The following is a 22680-nucleotide window of genomic DNA, read 5'->3' as shown; positions in this document are numbered from 1 at the left end:
TGCTTTCTTGACTATGCCAAAGCCTTTGACTGTGTGGATCACAATAAACTGTGGGAAATTCTGAAAGAGATGGGAATACCAGACCACCTGACCTGCCTCTTGAGAAATCTGTATGCAGGTCAGGAAGCAACAGTTAGAACTGGACATGGAACAACAGACTGGTTCCAAATAGGAAAGGAGTACATCAAGGCTGTATATTGTCACCCTGCTTATTTAACTTCTATGCAGAGTACATCATGAGAAACGCTGGACTGGAAGAAACACAAACTGGAATCAAGATTGCCGGGAGAAATATCAATAACCTCAGATATGCAGATGACACCACCCTTATGGCAGAAAGTGAAGAGGAACTCAAAAGCCTCTTGATGAAAGTGAAAGTGGAGAGTGAAAAAGTTGGCTGAAAGCTCAACATTCAGAAAACGAAGATCATGGCATCCGGTCCCACCACTTCATGGGAAATAGATGGGGAAACAGTGGAAATAGTGTCAGACTTTATATTTCTGGGCTCCAAAATCACTGCAGATGGTGACTGCAGCCATGAAATTAAAAGACGCTTACTCCTTGGAAGGAAAGTTATGACCAAGCTAGATAGCATATTCAAAAGCAGAGACATTACTTTGCCAACAAAGGTCCTTCTAGTCAAGGCTATGGTTTTTCCAGTGGTTATGTATGGATATGAGAGTTGGACTGTGAAGAAGGCTGAGCGCCGAAGAATTGATGCTTTTGAACTGTGGTGTTGGAGAAGACTCTTGAGAGTCCCTTGGACTGCAAGGAGATCCAACCAGTCCATTCAGAAGGAGATCAGCCCTGGGTGTTCTTTGGAAGGACTGATGCTAAAGCTGAAACTCCAGTACTTTGGCCACCTCATGCGAAGAGTTGACTCATTGGAAAAGACTCTGATGCTGGGAGGGATTCGGGTCAGGAGGAGAAGGGGACAACAGAGGATGAGATGGCTGGATGGCATCACTGACTCGATAGATGTGAGTCTGAGTGAACTCCAGGAGTTGGTAATGGACAGGGAGGCCCTGCGTGCTGCGATTCATGGGGTCGCAAAGAGTCGGACACGACTGAGCGACTGATCTGATCTGACTTAAATATTTATTGAGAAATTATTGGTTAATGATGATAGATCAATGAGTAAAACAAAATTACAGAAAAATAATCACCTCATTAAGGCAAACTCAGGTAGGGCTGAAAGGGGCCTATTATGAATAACAAAGGATGGTCTTTTCACCTTTATCACTTTAGAGCTGTTTTAGAAGCCAGGGGAAAAAAATAGAGTAAATACTAAAACAAAGATGTTCCTATTGTTCTGATCACTTAGGAAATTAAAAAGGGTTTAGGAGCTCTGGTCAAAAGTCTGAATAAAGATCAGAACGTATATTTCTTCTTATATCAAAATATCACAAGTTTCCTTGTTACCTTCGAGGGTCCCCAGTTATCTACAAACCTTGCTCCCTCTTTCCTTCTGGTCTCTTCTGTCACCCTGTCCAGGAGACTTCCCTCTCACTCTACTGAAAACAGCCCCTGTGGAACTTCCATGATGGTGCAATGGCTAAGCCTGCACGTTTCCAGTGCAGGGGGCCAGGTTCGATCCCTGGTCAGGGAATGAGATCCCACATGCCTTAACTAAGATCCTGCAAGCTACAACTAAGTCCTGATGCAGCCAAGTAAATTAAAAATAAAAATATAAAAAAACACCTGCGATTTTCTCCAACCATACTTCCTATGCTTTAATTTTTTCCATAGCACTTATGATCATCTGAGGTAGTCTCTTCTACTAGACTATAACATTCGTGAGAACAAGAGTTTTTTTTTCTTCATGTACTCCAATATCCCAGTTCTTGAGCAATGCTGTTGTAGCAGCCAAAGCGAGGATACACTGTCACCCCAGCCAATCCTCATATCGACTCCGATAGTTGTAATGTCCCCTGTGTAGAGACAAGGGAAACTCTGAGAGGATAGCAGCTTGTCTAGGGCCCTTTAGGGGCTTCCCTGCTGGCTCAGATGGCAAAGAATCTGCCTGCAATGTGGGGGACCTGGGTTCCATCCTTGGGTCGGGAAGATCCCTTGGAGAAGGAAATGGCAACCCACTCCCGTGTTCTTGCCTGGAGAATCCCATGGACAGAGGAGCCTGGCGGGCTACAGTCCATGGGACCACAGAGTCGGACACAACTGAGCAACTTAAGCACAGCACAAGGCCCTTTAGAGAAGTGTGACATCAGGGACTTTCCTGGTGATCCAGTGGTTAAAAATCCGCCTTTCAAGGCAGGGGATGGAGGTTCAACCCCTAGTCAGGAAACTAAGATCCCACATGCCATGGGTCAAATAAATCCTCTCACCACAACTAGAGAGTTGCCCCACGTACCACAACTAGAGAAAGTCCTCGAGCAGCAACGAAGAGCCCGCACAGCCACAACAAATAAATAAAAATAAAAATGCAACTTGCACAAGGTTGACTTAAAGCATGAATGCCATCACTATTTTTTAAAAAATATTGATGTGTGATGTTGGAAACAGGATTTGAGGTTAGTCTTTTCATTGGAAAAGACTCTGATGCTGGGAGGGGTTGGGGGCAGGAGGAGAAGGGGATGACAGAGGATGAGATGGCTGGATGGCATCACTGACTCGACGGACGTAAGTCTGGGTGAACTCTGGGAGCTGGTGATGGACAGGGAGGCCTGGCGTGCTTCGATTCATGGGGTCGCAAAGAGTCGGACACGACTGAGCGACTGATCTGATCTGACTCTGGAATCCACACACAGACCGCTTCCTAAATAATGCAGCATAATATAAGCAGGAGGACACCTTCCAGGAGCAGCCCGTCCCTTCATGAACGTGTGTGGTGTGTGTGCGCAGTCGTGTCCGACTCTTCGTGACCCCATGGACTGTGACTCACTAGACTCCTCTGTCCATGGGGTTCTCCAGGCAAGAATTCTGGAGTGGGTTGCCATTTCCTTCTCCAGGGGATCTTCCTGACCTGGAGATTGAACTCTTGTCTCTTGCATTGGCAGGCAGGTTCCTTACCATTGAGCCACCAGGAAAGCTCTGCGTGAACACAAGAGGAGACCAAATACATCCCCCAAGGCATCTGACCGTTGTCTTTACTGGATGTTGGTGAGGCCTTTGCACCAACTCTGGAGCGGCCACCAGGTAGCCCATGTCAGCAAGTACCTGCTTTCCTCTTGGGATTTCTACAGATCCCTTACATTCCTAAGTTTCTCTCCATACGCAATGGGGCAGGCCATGTTTGCCCAATTCCAGGGGGGGAGACATTCTCATCAGAGTCTACAGGAATGATGGCTTCTGGGGTAGCAGCTGTGCACGGCATCTCTGGCCCCACTGGTCACTCTCTCCACTCACTCAGATGTGGTGGGAGCCATTGGTGTTGTGAAGAAGCTTGGCCAAAAACTGCTGGGCAGCGATTGAGGGTTTCGAAATAGATAGGGCTCAGTTTAGGGCAGGTGTGCCCATCCGGCCTCCCAGGACAGAGACGGCCATGGTCCTCCAGTCTCCCAGCAGATGGGAGGGCCCAGGCTCCACCTCCCTCCACACCTTCCTCCAGGACCAGAGCAATCAGGAGGCGGGTAGCGGGTACAGGGTCGGTGCAGTAAGCCAGGCTTTCTTCAATTAAGCAATTGTTTCCTGATCCTCGCCGACGCCGTCCCCGCTTCGAATTCCCTGGATCCACCGGGGCTGGACCCCGGCAGGTCGGGGGTTGCAGAGGGGGAGCTCTGAGTCCAAAAGAAGAGCAGATGGAAGACGCAGAGCCAGACCCAAGCCAGTGACCCAGTGTGCTTTGGGAATCTTTATCCATGTGCCAGGAAACAAAGGCTTAGCCCTCGTTCAAGGCCAAGGTAGACGAGTTAGCACGTGTTATTCAGCACAGGTGGGGAAAGAGCCATATTACAGGCCCCGCCCTCCCTTCAGCATGGACTCCTGGATTCTGTAGAGCAGCTGCTCACAGAGGGCCCTGATAGTGGAGGAGGAGCAAGCCGCATGTCCTGGTATTTCTCCTCCCAGAGTAGCTGGGGCCACAGCCTTGGTGTAGTAAAGAGGTGCCCCACCCAAGGCGTATGATTTCATCTGAAGATTCACAACAACTTTTTTAATGAGTTTTCATTTATTAAAATGTTTCTTCTATTTAACGACAACATGATGATTTTACCTTCTAGTTACAATTTATTTATTTATTTACTTATTTTTGACAAGTGATCATAGTTTATATGGCACTAGTGGTAAAGAAACTGCCTGCCGATGCAGGAAACATAAAAGACGCGAGTTCGATCCCCTGGAGAAGGGAATGGCAACCGACTCCAATATTCTTGCCTGGAGAATCCCATGGACAGAAGAGCCCAGCAGGCTATGGTCTATAGCGTCGCAAAGAATCACACACAATTGAAATACTTAGCACACACGCACACATAATAGTTTATACAGCTTCACAGCAACTTTACTGTCTGAGCATCAGTATTCCTCTTCTTCAGAGAGGAAAACCCAGGGTAGACACAGCAAGTCTAGAAAATGACCAGAGGTCACTTTGGGACCTGAATTAGCACATGATTCACGTCTAAACATCAGGCCTGGCCAGTGGTCAGGAAAGTGCTACTGAGGGTGCCTGGGTAGAGTCCATCCAAGTCCGTGTACTGAAAGTGTCAAAAAAAATAAAGTAAGGTCCAGATCATACAGCTGAGCCAATAACATGAGCAAAGGCTTGGGCTGGGCACTTCCACCTGTGAGTCTGACCTTTCCATCCTTGGAAATGGATAGGGGCCTGTCTGGAGGTTTGGGGGCCACATGGAATAAAGCCAGAGAGAGTGGGAAGGGGGACTGCTGCCTGCTGGGCTGAGTGTGGGGCAGGCTGGGGCCTCTGAACCCAGCCCGTGGTCCATGCTGGTGGCCCAGGTCAAGGGGCCTGAGTGGAGAACTCCGTGGGCACCTGGACTGCCCAGGGTTTGGGCGCCACAGACCTCAGGGTCTCCCTGGGCACCTTCCTGAATGACTCCTGTTTCCAAGGGTGCAGCCTGGCAGCCCCTGGTGCAGGCCTTCTGCTCACAGTCACTGTGGAAGGGGAGGCTGCTGTGCCTTAAAAAATGCTGGGTGTGACGGGCCACCCACCACCCCCCTCCAAGGACGCGTGAAGAGAGAGCTGTGCCCACGCCAGGAAGGGAAGCTCAGGCAAGGAGGCATCTAGAATGAGGCTCATCTCAGAAGCAGAGTGGCCAGAAGAGAAGCCCACGTGACTTGGCCTGAGTTCTCTGACCCGCTGCCCATTGTGACATCACTGGAGGGGTGGCTCTGACCGGGAGGCCTTGACAGCGTCATTTCCCTCAGCCCTGGCCTCCGTCACCTCCAGGCCAACTGCCACGCCCTGGGCCATGTTCCTGTGGTCCCTTTTGCTGCTCATGTCCCAGGCCAGGGATGCACACCTTGGTATGTGGACACCTGCCTGGGGGCCTGAATGACTCTGCAAGTGGGGTTGGATCCCTCCCTTCCATCCTGCCAGGAGCCCAGGGGACAAAGGGACAGCTCTTATTGTTCTTTGGTCCCTCAGTCGTGTCTGACTCTGCGATCCCCTGGACTGTAGCCCACCAGGCTCCTCTGTCCATGGGATTCTCCAGGCAAGAATACTGGAGTGGGTTGCCATTTCCTTCTCTAGGGGATCTTCCCTATACAGGGATCAATCCTGAGTCTCCTGCATTGCAGGCAGATTCTTTACCACTGAGCCACCTGGGAAGCCCAAGGAGCAGCTCTCAAATAAGTTAATGGCCACTAAGAGGCCAGCTCACAAGAGCAGTGGCTTCTGATATCCCACACACTCTTCCTGGAAAACACTTTCCTTGCTCCTTGTCTTGTGCCAGCCCCAAGTTGTAGCTTGAGAACTCTTAGTTGTGGTATGTGGGAGCTAGTTTCCCGACCAGGGATTGAACCCCAATCCCCCTGCATTGGGAATGCCTGGGAAATCCCACAAATGCTTTATCTTACAGTTCTGTAGGACTTCTACGTGGGCCTCACTGGTCTAAGATCAGGGTGTCAGCAGGACTGTGTTTCTACTGGAAGCTTTAGAGGGGGTGTATTAACTGGGGTTTTCTGACTTCTGGAGGTCATCAGTATCCCTTGGCTTGTGGCCCCTTCCTTCATCTTCAAAGCCAGTGATATTGCACCTCTCCATGCCTTTCTCCTATAGTCACATCTCTCTCCTTCTGCTGTCCTCCACCACCCTTAGGGGCCAGTGTGACTACAGTGGGCTTACTCAGATTATCCAAGACAATCTCCCCATTTTAAGATCAGATGATTAGCAATTTTCATTCCACCTTCAAAGTCCCCTTTGCTTCATAAGGCAACATATTCACGAGTTCCAAATCATGGTCCATTAGGACATGGACATCTTTTTAGAGGGAGGCATTATTCTGCCAAGCACTACAGGTTGGTCTGGGCAGGTATTCTCTCTGATTTCTCCTGGATGAAAGCAGAAACTAGCACAGTAAAGTGAGTTGCTTATTTGGAAGGGAGACAGAGCCAACACTTTTGACCATGTCCCAGGCTCTGGGAAACAAATGTGAAGCCTCTGTTGGCTTACTTGTGTTTCTAAGGTGCTTCACTGGGCCAGCCTCAGTTTCCCCATCTCTAGAATGGGTATGATAGCTACTTATGGCTCTCCTATAGGTATTGACTAAGTGTTGCATCTTTTGCCTTCCTTTCTCTCATTCTACCAGAATGTGGTGAAAGACCCATGTTTGCAAGAGGAGCTCAGTATTCCAGAATCACAGGAGGGATAGAGGCTGGGGTGGGTGAGTTTCCATGGCAGGTGAGTATTCAGGCAAGAAATGAACATTTCTGTGGTGGCGCCATCCTCAACGAGTGGTGGATTATCACGGCGGCTCACTGCTTTTACCCTGAGCAGTTACCGTAAGTACCAAGTTCATCCCATTTCTTCTGACAGTGCGCGCCCCCAGGGCACCCCACACTCAGCCAAGCCTGATTGCTGAGGGGAGTTCTGGAGTTGCTGCATCCCGAATCAGAAATGAATGGCCACCACCTACTGCCTTCCACCCTGGGGATTGGTCTGTCCACCTCTCCTGTGACATTCAAGTCCTTTTAGGTGGAAGTTCTCCAAATTCTGGAGGTCTCGGTTCCTGGGCCATCTGACACCTGACTTCCCTGCCCTGTGTAGAGTTTTCTCTGCATTCCAGGAGACTGGTGGAAAACAGAGGATTTAGTGATTACAAATCATGTTCTAAGAAACCATGTGCATTAACTGATTTAACCATATACACCAACCCCAAGGAAGGCAGAATGAATTGCTCCCTTTTCACTCCTTCGATCTTACAACAACCCTAGGGCAGCTAAAATGAACATCTTTATCTTATAGAGCAGGAAGCTGAAGCCCAGTAAGGCTGGGTGATTCACCCAAGGTACACATCTAGCAGACAAGAAATAGCATTTAAATCCACTTCTAGCACTTGTACTTTTCTGCTCCACCATCTCATGAAAGATTGAAGATACATCGAAAGATGACCTTTAAAAGGTTTAATCAAAACCACAGGCCAAGTTTCACCCTGGGGTAACCAAGGAAACTGGCTGCATCTGCTCTCATGGGATGCTTAGGGATTGGAAAATTCCTGGCCATTCTGCCTGGAAGGAAATTCCTGAAGAGTCTTTCTGCTTCATCAGTGGCAGTGCGTCTTGCATGCTAAGTTGCTTCAGTCATATCTGACTCTTTGTGGCCCTAAGGACAGTAGCCACCAGGCTCCTCTGTCCATGGGATTCTCCAGGCAAGAATACTGAAGTGGGTTGCCATGCCCTCCTCCAGGAGGTCATCTCAACCCAGGTATCAAACGTGAGTCTCTTATGTCTCTTGCATTGGCAGGTGAGTTCTTTACCACTAGGCCACCTGGGAAGCCCCATCAATGGCAGGTCTAGATTAAATTCCATTCTTGATTCTTGCATGGGCCTTCTATATATGTGTACAAGAGTTTATTTCTAAGAGATAAGTTGTAGAATCATAGGGCTGTACATCTTCAAGTTTATTAGAAGACACCAAATGATTTTTCAAAGTGGTTGCACCAATTTAAATTTCCCCCAGTGGTATATAAGTGTTAAATTCATCACCGATACTTGCTACTTTTTCAGAACTTTTAATTTTTGCTTTTCTGATGGGTGTGAAAGACTATTATCTTTGTGGTCATAATTTGTATTTTTCTTACTACTGCTACATTGATATTTTCAAGTTGATTGGTATATTTTCTCTCCTATAATGACTCTTTGAGTTTGACAGTTTTTTATTTGTAGAATCTCTTTATATATTCTGAATATTTAACTTTGGTCAGTTGTGTATGCTGCAAACAAACAAAATGCGAGTCTCTAAATTGCTGGTAGACAGGTTGATATGATAACCCTTTACCTATCTGAGGGCTGGTTTGTGTGTGCCAGTGTCGATCTGTGCTAAGTGGTCTTTTGTGGGCTCTTTGGGCAGGTGCTTGAGGGGCAAAGCTAAGTCCTGCCTTTGCCCAGTGAGGCAGGACTGTCTCATTCGGGTCTCTGGGATGATGCTGGAGCACCAAGGCGGCTGTGGTCCCACACGGGCTGTTTCACCTTCCTTCTCTACCTTTTACAAATGCTCACACCCTCTGAGCAACAGCCCCAGTAGGACAAGTCCAGAAGGCTAGTAGGACCATGTGGGGTTTAAGTCTTAGCCGTAGCAGATTCTGGGCCCCCTGTGACTTTCCTTCCTCTCTGGTTCTCCACCTCCACCAGGCCCACAGATCTGAGAGTCGTGCTGGGAACCAATAGCCTAACCAGCCCATCCCTGGAGATAAAGGGAGTCACAACCATCATTCGTCACAAGGACTTTCAAAGAGTCAGCATGGACAATGACATCGCTCTGCTGATGCTGGACAATCCCATCACGTTCAACGAGCTCAAAGAACCCATCTGCCTGCCCATGCAGCCCGGCCTCTCCCAGTGGCACAAATGCTGGGTGGCAGGATGGGGGCAGGTCAAATCCGGTACGTCACAGCTCAGCATCTCCTGGGTGCAGCCAGGGTAAGAGCCGCATCACTGGCATCTGAGGACGGGCCAGTAAACCTAGAGGAGAAGGCGAAAGAGACAGCGAGCTGAGGAAGCGGGGGCGGGGAGGGCTTGCCTCAGAGCTAATCCCTGAACACTAGAAACCCAGGGAGGCCTGATCTCAGCCTCTTCCAAGTTACCAAGGAAACAGCCCCCCCAACCCCCGCCAAGGCCCAGCGCTCGGATGCCAGGTGTGGGCCATCCCTGGGTGTGGTCCTCCCTTGCGAGCCAGCGCACAACCATCCTGTTGGCTTCACTGAATGCAAACCTCCAGCTTGCCAGGGGCTCCCTGCTCTGTCCTCTCTCATCTCCCTGATTCATGCGTGTATGCTTTCCACCTGATTCCTTCAGGCGTTCAAGACACCTGCCCTGGCCTAGACTTTAGATGGTCCTGGAGGGTTGCCCATCCATTCTTAGAAATGAATCTGTTCTTGCTACTTGTCAATACATTGTCACTTGGCCTCTCCTCCTGGAGGAGCTGGACCAGGGTACAAAGGGATCATGAAAGCCCCCACTGAACTGTCCCCAAAGAAAACTCAATAACATAGGTGTGGGAGGGGTGGGAACGGCACAGCACTAGCTCAGGCCTGAACAAGACTACAGGTCCTTGGGGGACGCTTTGCAACAAGTTGGGGTCTGAAACACGGTAGGTATTTCAGGAATTTAGTGACTGGAGGGTAATTGGTGTTAACACTGATTGAGGGCTTCAGACATGACTCAAAATTTAGAAGTGAGGAAGAGGCAGGTGGGTTCCTGCAAAATTAAGAATATGCAATAAGAATAAGACCTTTGAAATCTCCTTGTGGTTAGAGTTAATGAGATGGAGACAAATCCAGACAAATTCCTGGAAGCTGGCAGTCCAGGAAGGGCCTTGGCAAACCCCTTGTCCAGCCTGTCAACCACTGACAGAAAACAACAAAATTTTGTAAAGCAATTATCCTTCAATTGAAAAGTCATTAAATTAGAAAACAAAAAAGACTCTCAACCAACCTACCCTACCTTTGTCTGGGGGACCTGAGAGTTTCTCACTGAAAGCACAAACCCAGTTTCAGTGGCACTGCGTCAGAAGTGCCGTACTCACATAATAGAGGGGCAATAGGCAAACATGGCTTGAAGAGGTGGGATTATGTAAGAACTGATCAACAGCCAGTTCTAAGAAGTCAAATCGGTGGGGTTGCTGGAGCCAAGGTGGAAGTCTTCCTGGAGGCAGGAATAGGATTTTGAATGGGAGGGATGAAAAATTTAAATAGATGGGGACTTGTTTAGAAGAGCCTGGGCCGGTGGAATGAGTAAATTGCAAGGGATTACTAGAAGGATGTGGAGCATGAGGTTCTGTGAAAATGTGAAAAAAGGGTGGATGGGTGGCTGGTGGGATGCTGGGCAGGATGGCCTGGGGCCCACTCGGTTGCATTAGCAGCACTGGGGCTGGAGTCCAGTGACCATTGTAATGGGCCTTCTCCATGGTTCAGGTCTCAACCAGCCTATGGAAACTGAGCTGCTGAAAGCACCCATGACCATAATGAACTGGGATAAGTGTTTTAAGGAATTTCCCAAACTTACCAAAAACATGCTGTGTGCTGGATATGAGAATGAGAGCTACGATTCTTGCCAGGTAACTTGGGGGTACCTGGGGTGGTACAGTGCAAAGGCACCCTCTGTCCATGGGAAGCAGACAGTAAGAGTTTGGGGAAAGTGCAGGAATCGGGCTTAGTTGTGAGAAGGGGGACCTGGATTCAGGAATACTTGGTGTCAGGTCCTGTGAGTCAGTAAGCAGCAACCCTGAATAAATATTTCTGGCCTTCTCCAGGTAGGGCCTCAAGACTTTTTCCATCTCAGACTTGTTTAAAAAAAAAAAAGGTGAAGAAGATTTGAAATCCATACAAGAAATTCTTTTCCTTCATTAATTTTAGCTACCTCTGTTGAGTGCACTGAGCCCTGAGATCCAAACTTTTTTTCTTTCCTTTTTTTTTTTTGTCTGGGTCAGATCTTGGTTCTGACACTTGGGCTTCTCTCTAGTTGTGGCATGCAAGCTCAGTACTCGAGACTCCGGATCTTAGTTACCCAACCAGGGATGGAACCCACATCCTTTGCATTGGAAGGTGGATTCTCAACCACTGTACCACCAGGGAAGTCCCAGGTTCTAAACCACTGGTGAGACACGGGTTCCTGAGCCCACTGTGTCCTGGGCAGGCAGTTGGGTAAACTACCATAACATATCGGATAATGTATGCAGCTTCCACTGAACAAAAGTCTGGTGCCTTAGTTTCTCTTTAATAAAATGGACACAACATTTAAAAACAGTTTTGATTGGTACTAGAAAAGAAATAGAGGGAAAACCCTCATAAACTAACTTCCTCTGGTTGTAAGGATGGGAGAGATTCATCTTGGGAGTGCTCACTTGAGGAGCCCCCTTAGTCCTGCTCATCAGCTGGGCAGCAGATCTGGTCACTGGTGTGAAACTGTAAGTGTGGATGTTAGATGCTCTACGAGTGACGAAAAGGCTGTCTCGTGCAAAGGCTGTGAGGAAGCAAAGAGTGGACTCCAGCAGCAATGGCATCTCAGAAGGTGCCCCCTCTGTGGTGAACATTGTGGGGACCACAGAGAGAGACGGAACCAGTGTCACACAAGCCTTGTGTTTTTCCCATATCCTGGACAATTTAAAACATTTCAAAACAAAACAAGATAATTGCAACTTCTAGTTCTGGACAAGATGAAGTAGACACCTTTCTCTTGATCCCTCTCTCTAAATACAGCTGAAAGCCCTGGACATTACACTGTGAAACAAAAGTAAAGGCTCTGAAAGGGAGAGAGAAGATGAAATTGGAAACAAATATCCTACTACTTAAGGCATGATACAGCAGTGAATTCCCTGGATTTTCTTTACGCCTCTTACCTCCCAGCCTGGATCACAGTACTTAAGGGCACTGTATTTCCTAGGGCTGCTGCTGCTGCTGCTGCTGCTGTAAGTCTCTTCAGTCATGTGCGACTTTGTGCGACCCCATAGATGGCAGCCCACCAGGCTGCCCCATCCCTGGGATTCTCCAGGCAAGAACACTGGAGTGGGTTGCCATTTCCTTCTCCAATGCATAAAAGTGAAAAGTCAAAGTGAAGTCACTCAGTCATGTCTGACTCTTAGCGACCCCATGGACTACCTGGGGGGAAAAATGCCAATCGTCATAGATACAAACTAACAAAACAAAACAAGAAAAACTTCCTCTCTTTGGAGAAAAAGAAAGGACAATCTAGCAAGGCAGAAACTATTTAACAATAATCCTTCTATTCCAGCAATATACCAGGAAAAACCCCCATAGCACTCCTACCCCAGCAAGCAAGGTCTAGCAGACATCCTCGCCCTCCCCACTTCTGCCCACCATGGTGGTGTCAGAGGAGGCTGAATGGAAAGGCAGGACTTTACTATCTAGTCATAACGAACCATCCTCGGTCCCCCTCAGTGTCCGTGGAAGCCACCTGAGGAACTTGGGCTCCCACCCAGCAGCAGTCACACTCCTGTTCCTTCCCTTAGTGTTGTTGCTGGCCTGAGTGGGGGGTCTTGACTTCTACCCCAAGTTAATGGAAAGGAGTTGGCTTCCCACACTCCAGTTTCATAAGAAGCCTGTTAAAACAGGTGATTCATATGAGAACCAGAATCCCATAACCTAATGCTCAAGACGTTATCTGTAATAGAATAGAGAGTTTCATTAATACACGTGGATTCCATTTATTAAAGCACACAAGATAAGGAAAAATAAAACTAAAAATCTGAGTAAAGAACCTTTTGGGAGGACTTCCCTGGTAGTCCAGCGGCTAAGACTCTGTACTCCCAATGCAGGGAGCCTGGGTTCAGTCCCCGGTCAGGGAACTAGATCCCACATGCCACAACAGCTAAGAGTTTTCGTGCCCAACAAAAGATCCCTCATGGGGCAATTAAGATCTAAGCAAATAAATGTCTAAAAATTAAAAACAAAGCCAAGCAGCTTGCTCTAAAATAGTATTTTTTTTGAAAAATTGAGAACTATGAATTCCTGGAGTAAATTCAATTAAAACATGAAATGAATCATGCACTTAAATATAAAACTATACAAATTTTTTAGGACAAAATAAATCTTTGGGACATAGCATAACACCAAAACATAACTCATAAGAAGAAAAATTGATCAACTGGACCTCATCAAAATTTGAAAAGACCATATTAAGAGGATGAGGAAGGAACTTCCCTGGCGGTCCAGTGGCTAAGACTCCATGCTCCCAATGCCAGTAGCCTGGGTTCAATCCCTGGTTGGGGAATTAGATCCCACATGCTTCAACTAAGACCCGGTGAAGTCAAATAAAAATAATTTTTAAAAAAGGGAATGAGAGAGGGGATATATATATATATATATATACCTATAGCTGATTCACTTCATTGTACAGCAGAGACTAACACAACATCATAAAGCAATTATACTCAAATAATATATATGTATAATAAATTAAAATTAAGAGGATGAAATTACAAGCAATTGATTGGGAGGTAGTATCCAACAAAGGAACTATGCTTAGAAATATAAAGCACTCTCAAACTCAAAAGCAGAAAGACAAACTGCCCAGTGCAAAAATGGGCAAAAGAAAAGGACAGACATTTTGTTGATGAGGATATACAGATGGCAAACAAAATAGATGTTCAATGGCATTCGTCATCAAGAAAATGCAAATTAAAACTACTACACACCTCAGAATGGTTAAAATTAAAAAAAAAAAAAAAAAGTAACACCAGATGCTGACAAGAACGCAGAGAAACTGGATCATGAATACATTGCTGGGGTGGGAGTGGGGGATGGGGTGAGGTTTAAAATAATTTAATCACTCTGAAAACCAATTTTGTAGTTTTTAAAAAACTGAAGGTGTTCTTGCCTTATAACCCAGCAAATGCCATTCCTGGGCATTTACTCCAGAGAAATGAAGGCTTGTGTTCACATAAAAAACCATGCAGGGGTGCTTATAGCAGATCCACTCATCAGAGCCTGAAATTGGAAGCAAACACCCTACAAGACATGGATAACTGAATATGCCGTGGTGCGTCTGTGCCATGCAATACCACTCAGCTGCGACAGAAGCAATCTATCAAACTAGTGACACAGTAATGACATGGATGTGCCCAGAGATTTGTGCTGTGTGCAACAAGCTGACCCCAAAGGTCCCACACGGTGTGACTCCGTTTACGTAACACTCCTGAAACGATAAAACTAAAGAAAGGGAGATGGGTTAGTGGTTGCCAGGATTTAAGGAGAGTTTAGGGCTGGAAGGAAGTGGAAGTGGAGATGGCCTTAAAAGGGCAGCATGGGGGATCCTTTGCTTGATGGACAAGTTCTATATATTGACTGTATCAGTGTTAATACCCCTGATGGTGCTATTGTATTATACATATTTCTGCAAGATGGTCTCATTGGGAGAAACTTGTAAAGGGTATGTTGGATCCCTCTAAATTGTTTCTTTCAACTGCACGTGAATCTACAGTTATACATAAGATAACAAAGAGAAGACAACTCTTCCCAGTTTGCTGTGCTGTGCTATGCTCAGTCATGTCCAATTCTTTTTGACCCCATGGACTATAGTCCACCAGGCTCCTCTGTCCATGGGATTTTCCCAGTAGGAATACTGGAAGAGATTGCCATTTCCTTCTCCAGGGGATCTTCTTGACTCAGGGATCAAACCTGCATCTCTTGCATCTCAGCAACAAGGATTAAAAGAAAATCTTGGATCCTAGCCATGCCACAGACCTAGGGAGCAGCCAGTTCATGTTGCAGTAAGAGATAAAGGATTCCAATAGTAATAGAAAAGGAGGAAAACAACATTTAGTAGAACTGGGAGAAAGTCACAGAGGCTTGAAACAGCATCGTGTGTTCAGGGAACTTTCAATATTTCAGAAGCCAGAGGTTACGGGGTGAGTGTGGAGAGGTAAGCAGAGCAAGGTCACCAGGGCTGGGCGGCCATGCGGGGAGACTAGGGGTTGACCCAGGCTTTTGCCCCTGCTGTTCACCCAAGAATATAAGACTCAAGTCCCATCAGTATGCACACCTATCTTTTCAATCTCTTTGATTTATCACCATCCAATATTCAAATGGCCAAAGCCAACAATGGCAACACAAGCGTCAAGATGATGTTTTCTGTGCCTACCATCTGGAGTCGAGGATTTTTTGCTTAAATCCATCCCTTATCAAAATGTACTTTAATGAAAGCTTCTAAAATTAAACTTCTATAACTTGAGTGCTATAAATAAATGTGCTATTATCATTTTAAGCCTTTTTTTAAAAAAAAAATCATGATGTGAAAAGTTTTGTTCTCTGTTTAGAAAGCTTTCTATTGCTGATAATCAGCTGACAGTGATCTGGGCAAGGAAAGTTTTCTGAAATTATATAATATTATCATCACTTAAAACCAGATAAGCCAGACAAGAAAATCCCTTCAGTTCAGTTCAGTCGCTCAGTCGTGTCTGACTCTTTGCGACCCCATGAATTGCAGCACACCAGGCCTCCCTGTCCATCACCAACTCCCGGAGTTCACCCAGACTCACGTCCATCGAGTCAGTGATGCCATCCAGCCATCTCATCCTCTGTCGTCCCCTTCTTCTCCTGCCCCCAATCCCTCCCAGCATCAGTCTTTTCCAATGAGTCAGCTCTTTGCATGAGGTGGCCAAAGTACTGGAGTTTCAGCTTCAGCATCATTCCCTCCAAAGAAAATCCCTTAGGGTTTAAAAATAATTGCCCTTAAAAATAAAATCACACTTTTTAACTTGGCAAAGTTGAAAAAAAATGTAATCACATAATGAAGGGAAATTATAATTGGATTATGAAAACATTGAAATATGTCCAAAGTAACAAGCAAGATTATGCTATCCTTAAAATACAAATTAAAATTGAATCAACTGAATTTTGTGGTTTACTTTTCCAGCACGTTTCCTCTTTGTAATCCCCTATTAATTACACTATTTAAAAATATTCAACTTAAAAAAAAATCAGTGAGTGGCAAAATGCCACAAAATATAAAATCAAATAGGTCCCCAGCTAGCTACGCTGTAGTTTTTGTGAAGGACCAGCAGCCGTCTGAGAAACAGGCATCACCGTGCTGCGTAGCTTTCTCGTCCGTCTCCTCAATCCCGGCGGAAATGGCGTCTTACTCATGGCTGGCCAGTGTCTCAAACAGTGCCTGGCATGGAAAATACTCAACGAAAATGTCTGCCAAAGAGATGAACCTTCCTAAGAAGCTGAAAACTGCCTGTAATATAATGGTAATCTTAGCAGAGGGGACATTCAAGAGAGAGACCGTGGTGGACAGTGGTTAAGAGCTGGCAGCCAACTGGGCTGTCAGGCAGTGTGGTCACGGGGCTGCCAAGCTGAGTTGGAGGTCAACCTCAGCTATTGGGTTGGCCAAAGAATTTGTTCAGCTTTTCCTATAAGCTATTATGAACGAACCAACCCAAAACTCTCTTTAAAGATCTTTTTTAAAAAAAAATTTTTTTTTGAGCAGTTTGAGGGTCATAGCAAAATTGAGAGGAAGGTATAGAGATTTTCCATTAACCCCCTGCCCCTCCCCACATGCATCATCTCCCCTGTTATCAGCATCCCCATCAGAGAGGTATCTGTGTTATAACTGATGAACCCACACTGACACATCACAATCACCCAAAGCCCGTGGTTTGTATTAGCATTCATTCTTGGTATTGCCCAGTCTGTGATTAAACATATAATGACATGCACCACAATGGATGGCACCACACAGAGTATTTTCACCATCCTGGGCTACTTGTCAGGGTGTTATGAGCCCATCATCACCCATGATACTTGCATAAAAGTCTTATTTCACTCCATAGAGCTTTAGACTTTTAGAGCCAGAAAGACATGTAAAAAAAAAATGTTTAATTGGATCTGTTTCACAGATGAGAAAACGTGGTTATTGTAATCATCAATCATCCTCTTCACTATCTGAATGGATCCGAAGCCGTGTGATAATTTCACAGCTCTTTCACACGTATTCAATAATTTCATTCTCTCCAACTACCCTGTAAAATGGGTGTGGGAAAGTCTCACTCTCTCTGAGAAAATAGAAATTTCAGAATTTAAGTGATTTGCCTGAGGTAGTGGGGCCAGGCTGGAAGCCAGGTCATGTGCTTCTCGCCCAAAACAGACAGGAGTGATCATGTGATGTAATTAACATGGCAATGAACTTAGGAGGTTCTGTGGTCAGTATGTTTCTAACCAGACCAGTCTCTGGCTTCCAGCCTTAGTCTCGAAACAAAGTTCCTATTAATGTGGACTGTCATTAGTCCTGGGTCCTTGCTGGCTGAGGCCAGATCCTCCTCTGAGATAATCCTTCCTGCCTTTGCTAGAGAAAGAGAAAAAGATTGAAGGCTCTATGCATGAAAGAACATGAATTTACAGATGTCCCTCTGAAATTCCAGCATGCAGAGTACATCATGAGAAATGCTGGGCTGGAAGAAGCACAAGCTGGAATCAAGACTGCCGGGAGAAATATCAATAACCTCAGATATGAAGATGACACCACCCTTATGGCAGAAAGTGAAGAGGAACTAAAAAGCCTCTTGATGAAAGTGAAAGAGGAGAGTGTAAAAGTTGGCTTAAAACTCAACATTCAGAAAACTAAGATCATGGCATCTGGTCCCATCACTTCATGGGAAATAGATGGGGAAACAGTGTTAGACCTTACTTTTTGGGCTCCAAAATCACTGCAAATGGTAATTGCAGCCATGAAATTAAAAGACACTTACTCCTTGGAAGGAAAGTTATGTCCAACCTAGATAGCATATGCAAAGAAATAGAGGAAAACAACAGAATGGGAAAGACTAGAGATCTCTTCAAGAAAGTTAGAGATACCAAGAGAAAATTTCATGCAAACATGGGCTTGATAAAGGACAGAAATGGTATGGACCTAACAGAAGCAGAAGATATTAAGAAGAGGTGGCAAGAATACACAGAAGAACTGTACAAAAAAGATCTTCACGACCCAGATAATCACGATGGTGTGATCACTCACCTACAGCCAGACATCCTGGAACGTGAAGTCAAGTGGGCCTTAGAAAGCATCACTATGAACAAAGCTAGTGGAGGTGATGGCATTCCAGTGGAGCTATTTCAAATCCTGAAAGATGATGCTGTGAAAGTGCTGCACTCAATATGCCAACAGATTTTGAAAACACAGCAGTGGCCACAGGACTGGAAAAGGTCAGTTTTCATTCTAATCCCAAAGAAAGGCAATGCCAAAGAATGTTCAAACTCCCACACAATTGCACTCATCTCACATGCTAGTAAAGTAATGCTCAAAATTCTCCAAGCCAGGCTTCAGCAAGATGTGAACTGTGAACTTCCAGAGGTTCAAGCTGGTTTTAGAAAGGGCAGAGGAACCAGAGATCAAATGGCCAACATCTGCTGGATCATGGAAAAAGCAAGAGAGTTCCAGAAAAACATCTATTTCTGCTTTCTTGACTATGCCAAAGCCTTTGACTGTGTGGATCACAATAAACTGTGGAAAATTCTTAAAGAGATGGCAATACGAGACCACCTGACCTGCCTCTTGAGAAATCTGTATGCAGGTCAGGAAGCAACAGTTAGAACTGGACATGGAACAACAGACTGGTTCCAAACAGGAAAGGAGTACGTCAAGGCTGTATATTGTCACCCTGCTTATTTAACTTCTATGCAGAGTACATCATGAGAAACGCTGGGCTGGAAGAAGCACAAGCTGGGATCAAGACTGCTGGGAGAAATATCACTAACCTCAGATATGCAGATGACACCACCCTTATGGCAGAAAGTGAAGAGGAACTCAAAAGCCTCTTGATGAAAGTGAAAGTGGAGAGTGAAAAAGTTGGCTTAAAGCTCAACATTCAGAAAACTAAGATCATGGCATCTGGTCCCATCACTTCATGGAAAATAGATGAGGAAACAGTGGAAACAGTGTCAGACTTTATTTTTTTGGGCTCCAAAATCACTGCAGATGGTGACTGCAGCCATGAAATTAAAAGACGCTTACTCCTTGGAAGGAAAGTTATGTCCAACCTAGATAGCATATTCAAAAGCAGAGACATTACTTTGCCAACAAAGGTCCATCTAGTCAAGGCTATGGTTTTTCCTGTGGTCATGTATGGATGTGAGAGTTGGACTCTGAAGAAAGCTGAGCGCCGGAGAATTGATGCTTTTGAACTGTGGTGTTGGAGAAGACTCCTGAGAGTCCCTTGGACTGCAAGGAGATCCAACCAGTCCATTCTAAAGGAGATCAGCCCTGGATGTTCTTTGGAAGGAATGATGCTAAAGCTGAAACTCCAGTACTTTGGCCACCTCATGCTAAGAGTTGACTCATTGGAAAAGACTCTGATGCTGGGAGGGATTGGGGGCAGGAGGAGAAGGGGATGACAGAGGATGAGATGGCTGGATGGCATCACTGACTCGATGGACGTGAGTCTGAGTGAACTCCGGGAGTTGGTGACGGACAGGGAGGCCTGGTGTGCTGCGATTCATGGGGTCACAAAGAGTCGGACACGACTGAGTGACTGAACTGAACTGAAGAAGGACTCTCTGCTTCCTAAATACACAAGTAGTATGTGTAACGTGTGCATGGGAAGTCACTTGAGTCACGTCCAACTCTGTGCGACCCTGTGAACTCTAGCCCTCCAGGCTTCTCTGTCCGTGGGATTCTCCAGGCAAGAATACTGGAGTGGGTTGCCATGGCCTCCTCCAGGGGATCTTTCCAACCCAGGGACTGAACCCAAGTCTCTTACGTCTCCTGCACTGGCAGGCAGGTTCATTACCACTAAGGCCACCTGGGAGCCCTAGTGGTAAAGGGCCTGTATTTGTAATACATGAGGCCAAAATAATAAATACTAACATATTTCTAGGGCATTTACTACGTAGAATTTACCCTATGCCGAGTGATTTATAGATTTTTAAAATTTCACTGCCAGCACTTTTGGGAAATACTTGGTACTATCTCCATTATAACGATGCAGAAACAGGCTTAGAAGTTACGTTTCCAAGCATAGTTCTCTCCCAGCTATGTAAGGAAATAATCAGCATATTAAATAGGTCTTTAAATATCATTGATACCATCATAACATGAAGAAAAATGATTAAAAACAGCACTTATGGAAGGAGCTGTTTGAGTGGAAATCCTATTGATTTGGTTCTCGTCCCTTGACCTTGAACTAGAACTCACACAAAGAAAAGCACGCTGGAACTTCCCTGGGGGTCCAGTGGTTACGACTCTGCACTTTCACTGCAGTAGGCAAGGGCCTTTTACATCACGTCCAGGAAGTGCTTATCCTCTTCCTCCTCGTTAAGAGTTCATATAAGATCTCATTCATTCCAGTCCCATTTATGATCATGGAATGGGAGGCCATCCCTCTGGTAAGAAAGGAAGATGGTTTGAGTGACTGTAGCCACCAACCCACCACCCTCGCTGGAGGGAAAGAACATGTGCTTGGCATCAAGAAGGTTTGGTTCCAACTTTGGCCCCAACACCACGTAACCCTGAGTAAGCCCTTCATCCTTCTTAAGCTTCATTTTCCCTGTATTAATATGGACAAAAGGAAGCCATATCCATGTGCGGGACATGGTGCGGACTGCATACATATTTTCTATATAAATAGATAATTCTCTGAGTCATAGACCCATGTGATTCCACCCTGGAGGAGCCACGCATTCAAAAAAGCTTAGCTCACATGGCCCCTGCAAACACCCACACCACAGGATTAAAAAGAGACATACTTCACCCGCAGGCCTCTGGAAGAACATCAAAGGAGACCCAGTTCCTATCCACAGCCCCAACCGCAGCCTGTTTTCCTTCCTTCCCTTCTGTCCAGCGTTTCTGATTTAAGACCCGCAAAACAGGTCCCTACTCGTCCTCAGCCTGGGCGACACATCCTCCGTGTTCCGGATCCCCGTCTCGGTGTCGCACGTGGAATGGAGCTAGTCTCTCGCCAGCCCTCCCTCTCTGCCTCCCTCCCGAGTCCCGTCTGGTCACCTGAAGACCACAATTCGTGGAGGTGGGCCGAGCAGGGCGCCCGCCCCACCCCCACCGGCCGCAGCTGTGAAGCCGGGATGGGGGCGGGGGTGGGGGGGCACTGACTGGCAGTGACTTGATTTCGCTTGGTGGCTCGGAGTTGGGAGGCTCATGAGCCCTCTTCCATGAGTGAGCCGCGCTGTGCCTCAGACGGACAGCGGAGAGTGGGGCTCACTGCTGATTTGTGTTCTCTGTCCGCAGGGCGACAGCGGGGGGCCTCTAGCCTGTACCCAAGAATCTGGCAAGAAGTGGTACCATGTGGGCATCATCAGCTGGGGAAGGTCCTGTGGCCTGAAGAACACTCCAGGAATATACACCTTGTTAGAAAACTACCACTCCTGGATTAAGAAGGTGACTGAGTTAGAGGGAAGGCCCTTTAGAGCCGAGCAAATGGTAGGGACTTCCAAACAAAAAGCAAAGGTCTCTCGTGCCTCAGAATTCCCGAAGCCAGGCAGCCCCACACTCTGGCTGCTCCTCTGCCTTCTGCCCTATGTGACGTTCTAAGCTATTTTTCTACTAATAATAAAACAGATGCTATTCTTTAATCGAGGAGGACGTGTGAATGTGAGCCACCAGCAGGGGGACTGGCTACAGGTTAGAGGCTAAGGGCTTAGAACTGAGGCTGCGGACAGCAAACCGGAAGTCAGGTGGGCTGGAGAGTTTAGGGACTGGTCTTTGAGTCCCTGTAGTAGTCATGACTCTTTTCATTGCAGATGAGTTACCAAGCTCAAACCATCTAAAGCCAGAGAGTGTTGCTTATAGGTGTATATAACAGAAAAAAAAACAAAAACAAAATCGAAGAACAAGAGTGTTGCCTTCAGGTTTATGGCTGGACCCAGGAGCTCAGCAGATGTGACTGGGGCTGTTTCTCCAAAAGGGCTTCCAAGAAATGGCTGCAATGGCCTCTAGTACCTTCGGTTTGCATCCCACCAGCTTAGCAGCTCCCAAAGAGAGAGCCACGTTCCTGAAAATTCCAGCAGAACTCCTGGCCTCCCTTACTTGATACAGAGGCCATGCCCATTGCCGCTCCAATTGCTGTGGCACATTCCTAGGCTAGGCCTGAGTCACGTGCCCACAGGAGCCGGCAAAGGGCCAGCCACCTAAAACAGTGTGCCCTGATAGTGAGTACGGGTGGTGCCCCCCGACACACAGAAATCAGGGTGCTGGGGACACATCAGTGGGACTGGGTACTGGAGATGGCCCTTGATACTGGACCTTCTGGCTGACCTACCTCTTGGACAGTCGAATCTCAGGCGCTCAGGAGCGCCTGAAGGAATGACGTCCAGAGACCGTTGCCTTCAGACCACTGGAGGAGCAGGGTTAGAGTGGGACAAGGGAGATCTGGCAAGTGTTTTCTCTCGCAGCCTCTTTCTGCAGAAGTATCAGCCATGCTGTATGTCCGGAAAAAGCCCAAGATTCCCTTCAAAGCTTTTCTATTGTATCTTGAGTCGGAGCCCAGGGCACCCAATAGGGCCCAAAGCCAGAGGGAAGAGGCACAAAAGGCAGCACCGAGCTGTTCAGTCTTATCTTGAGAGGCAAAATACCGGAGTGGGTTGCTGATTT

General features: G+C 46.6%; 1 protein-coding gene across 1 annotated transcript; it reads left to right on the top strand.

Annotated features, from left to right (window-relative positions):
- The first annotated feature begins 3499 nt into the window (after positions 1 to 3499).
- Positions 3500 to 21723, top strand: PRSS55 (serine protease 55). Its single transcript, XM_027550839.1, is given in 6 exon segments — positions 3500 to 3594; positions 5357 to 5433; positions 6717 to 6909; positions 8758 to 9008; positions 10539 to 10681; positions 21319 to 21723. Coding segments are annotated over 6 exon segments (1164 nt in total).
- Positions 21724 to 22680: the final 957 nt, after the last annotated feature.

This window comes from Bos indicus x Bos taurus, chromosome 8, assembly GCF_003369695.1.
Source record: "Bos indicus x Bos taurus breed Angus x Brahman F1 hybrid chromosome 8, Bos_hybrid_MaternalHap_v2.0, whole genome shotgun sequence".
NCBI classification, from domain to species: domain Eukaryota; kingdom Metazoa; phylum Chordata; class Mammalia; order Artiodactyla; family Bovidae; genus Bos; species Bos indicus x Bos taurus.
The sequence above is the reverse complement of the archived record's forward strand: the minus strand, read 5'-3'. Positions and strand labels throughout refer to the sequence as shown.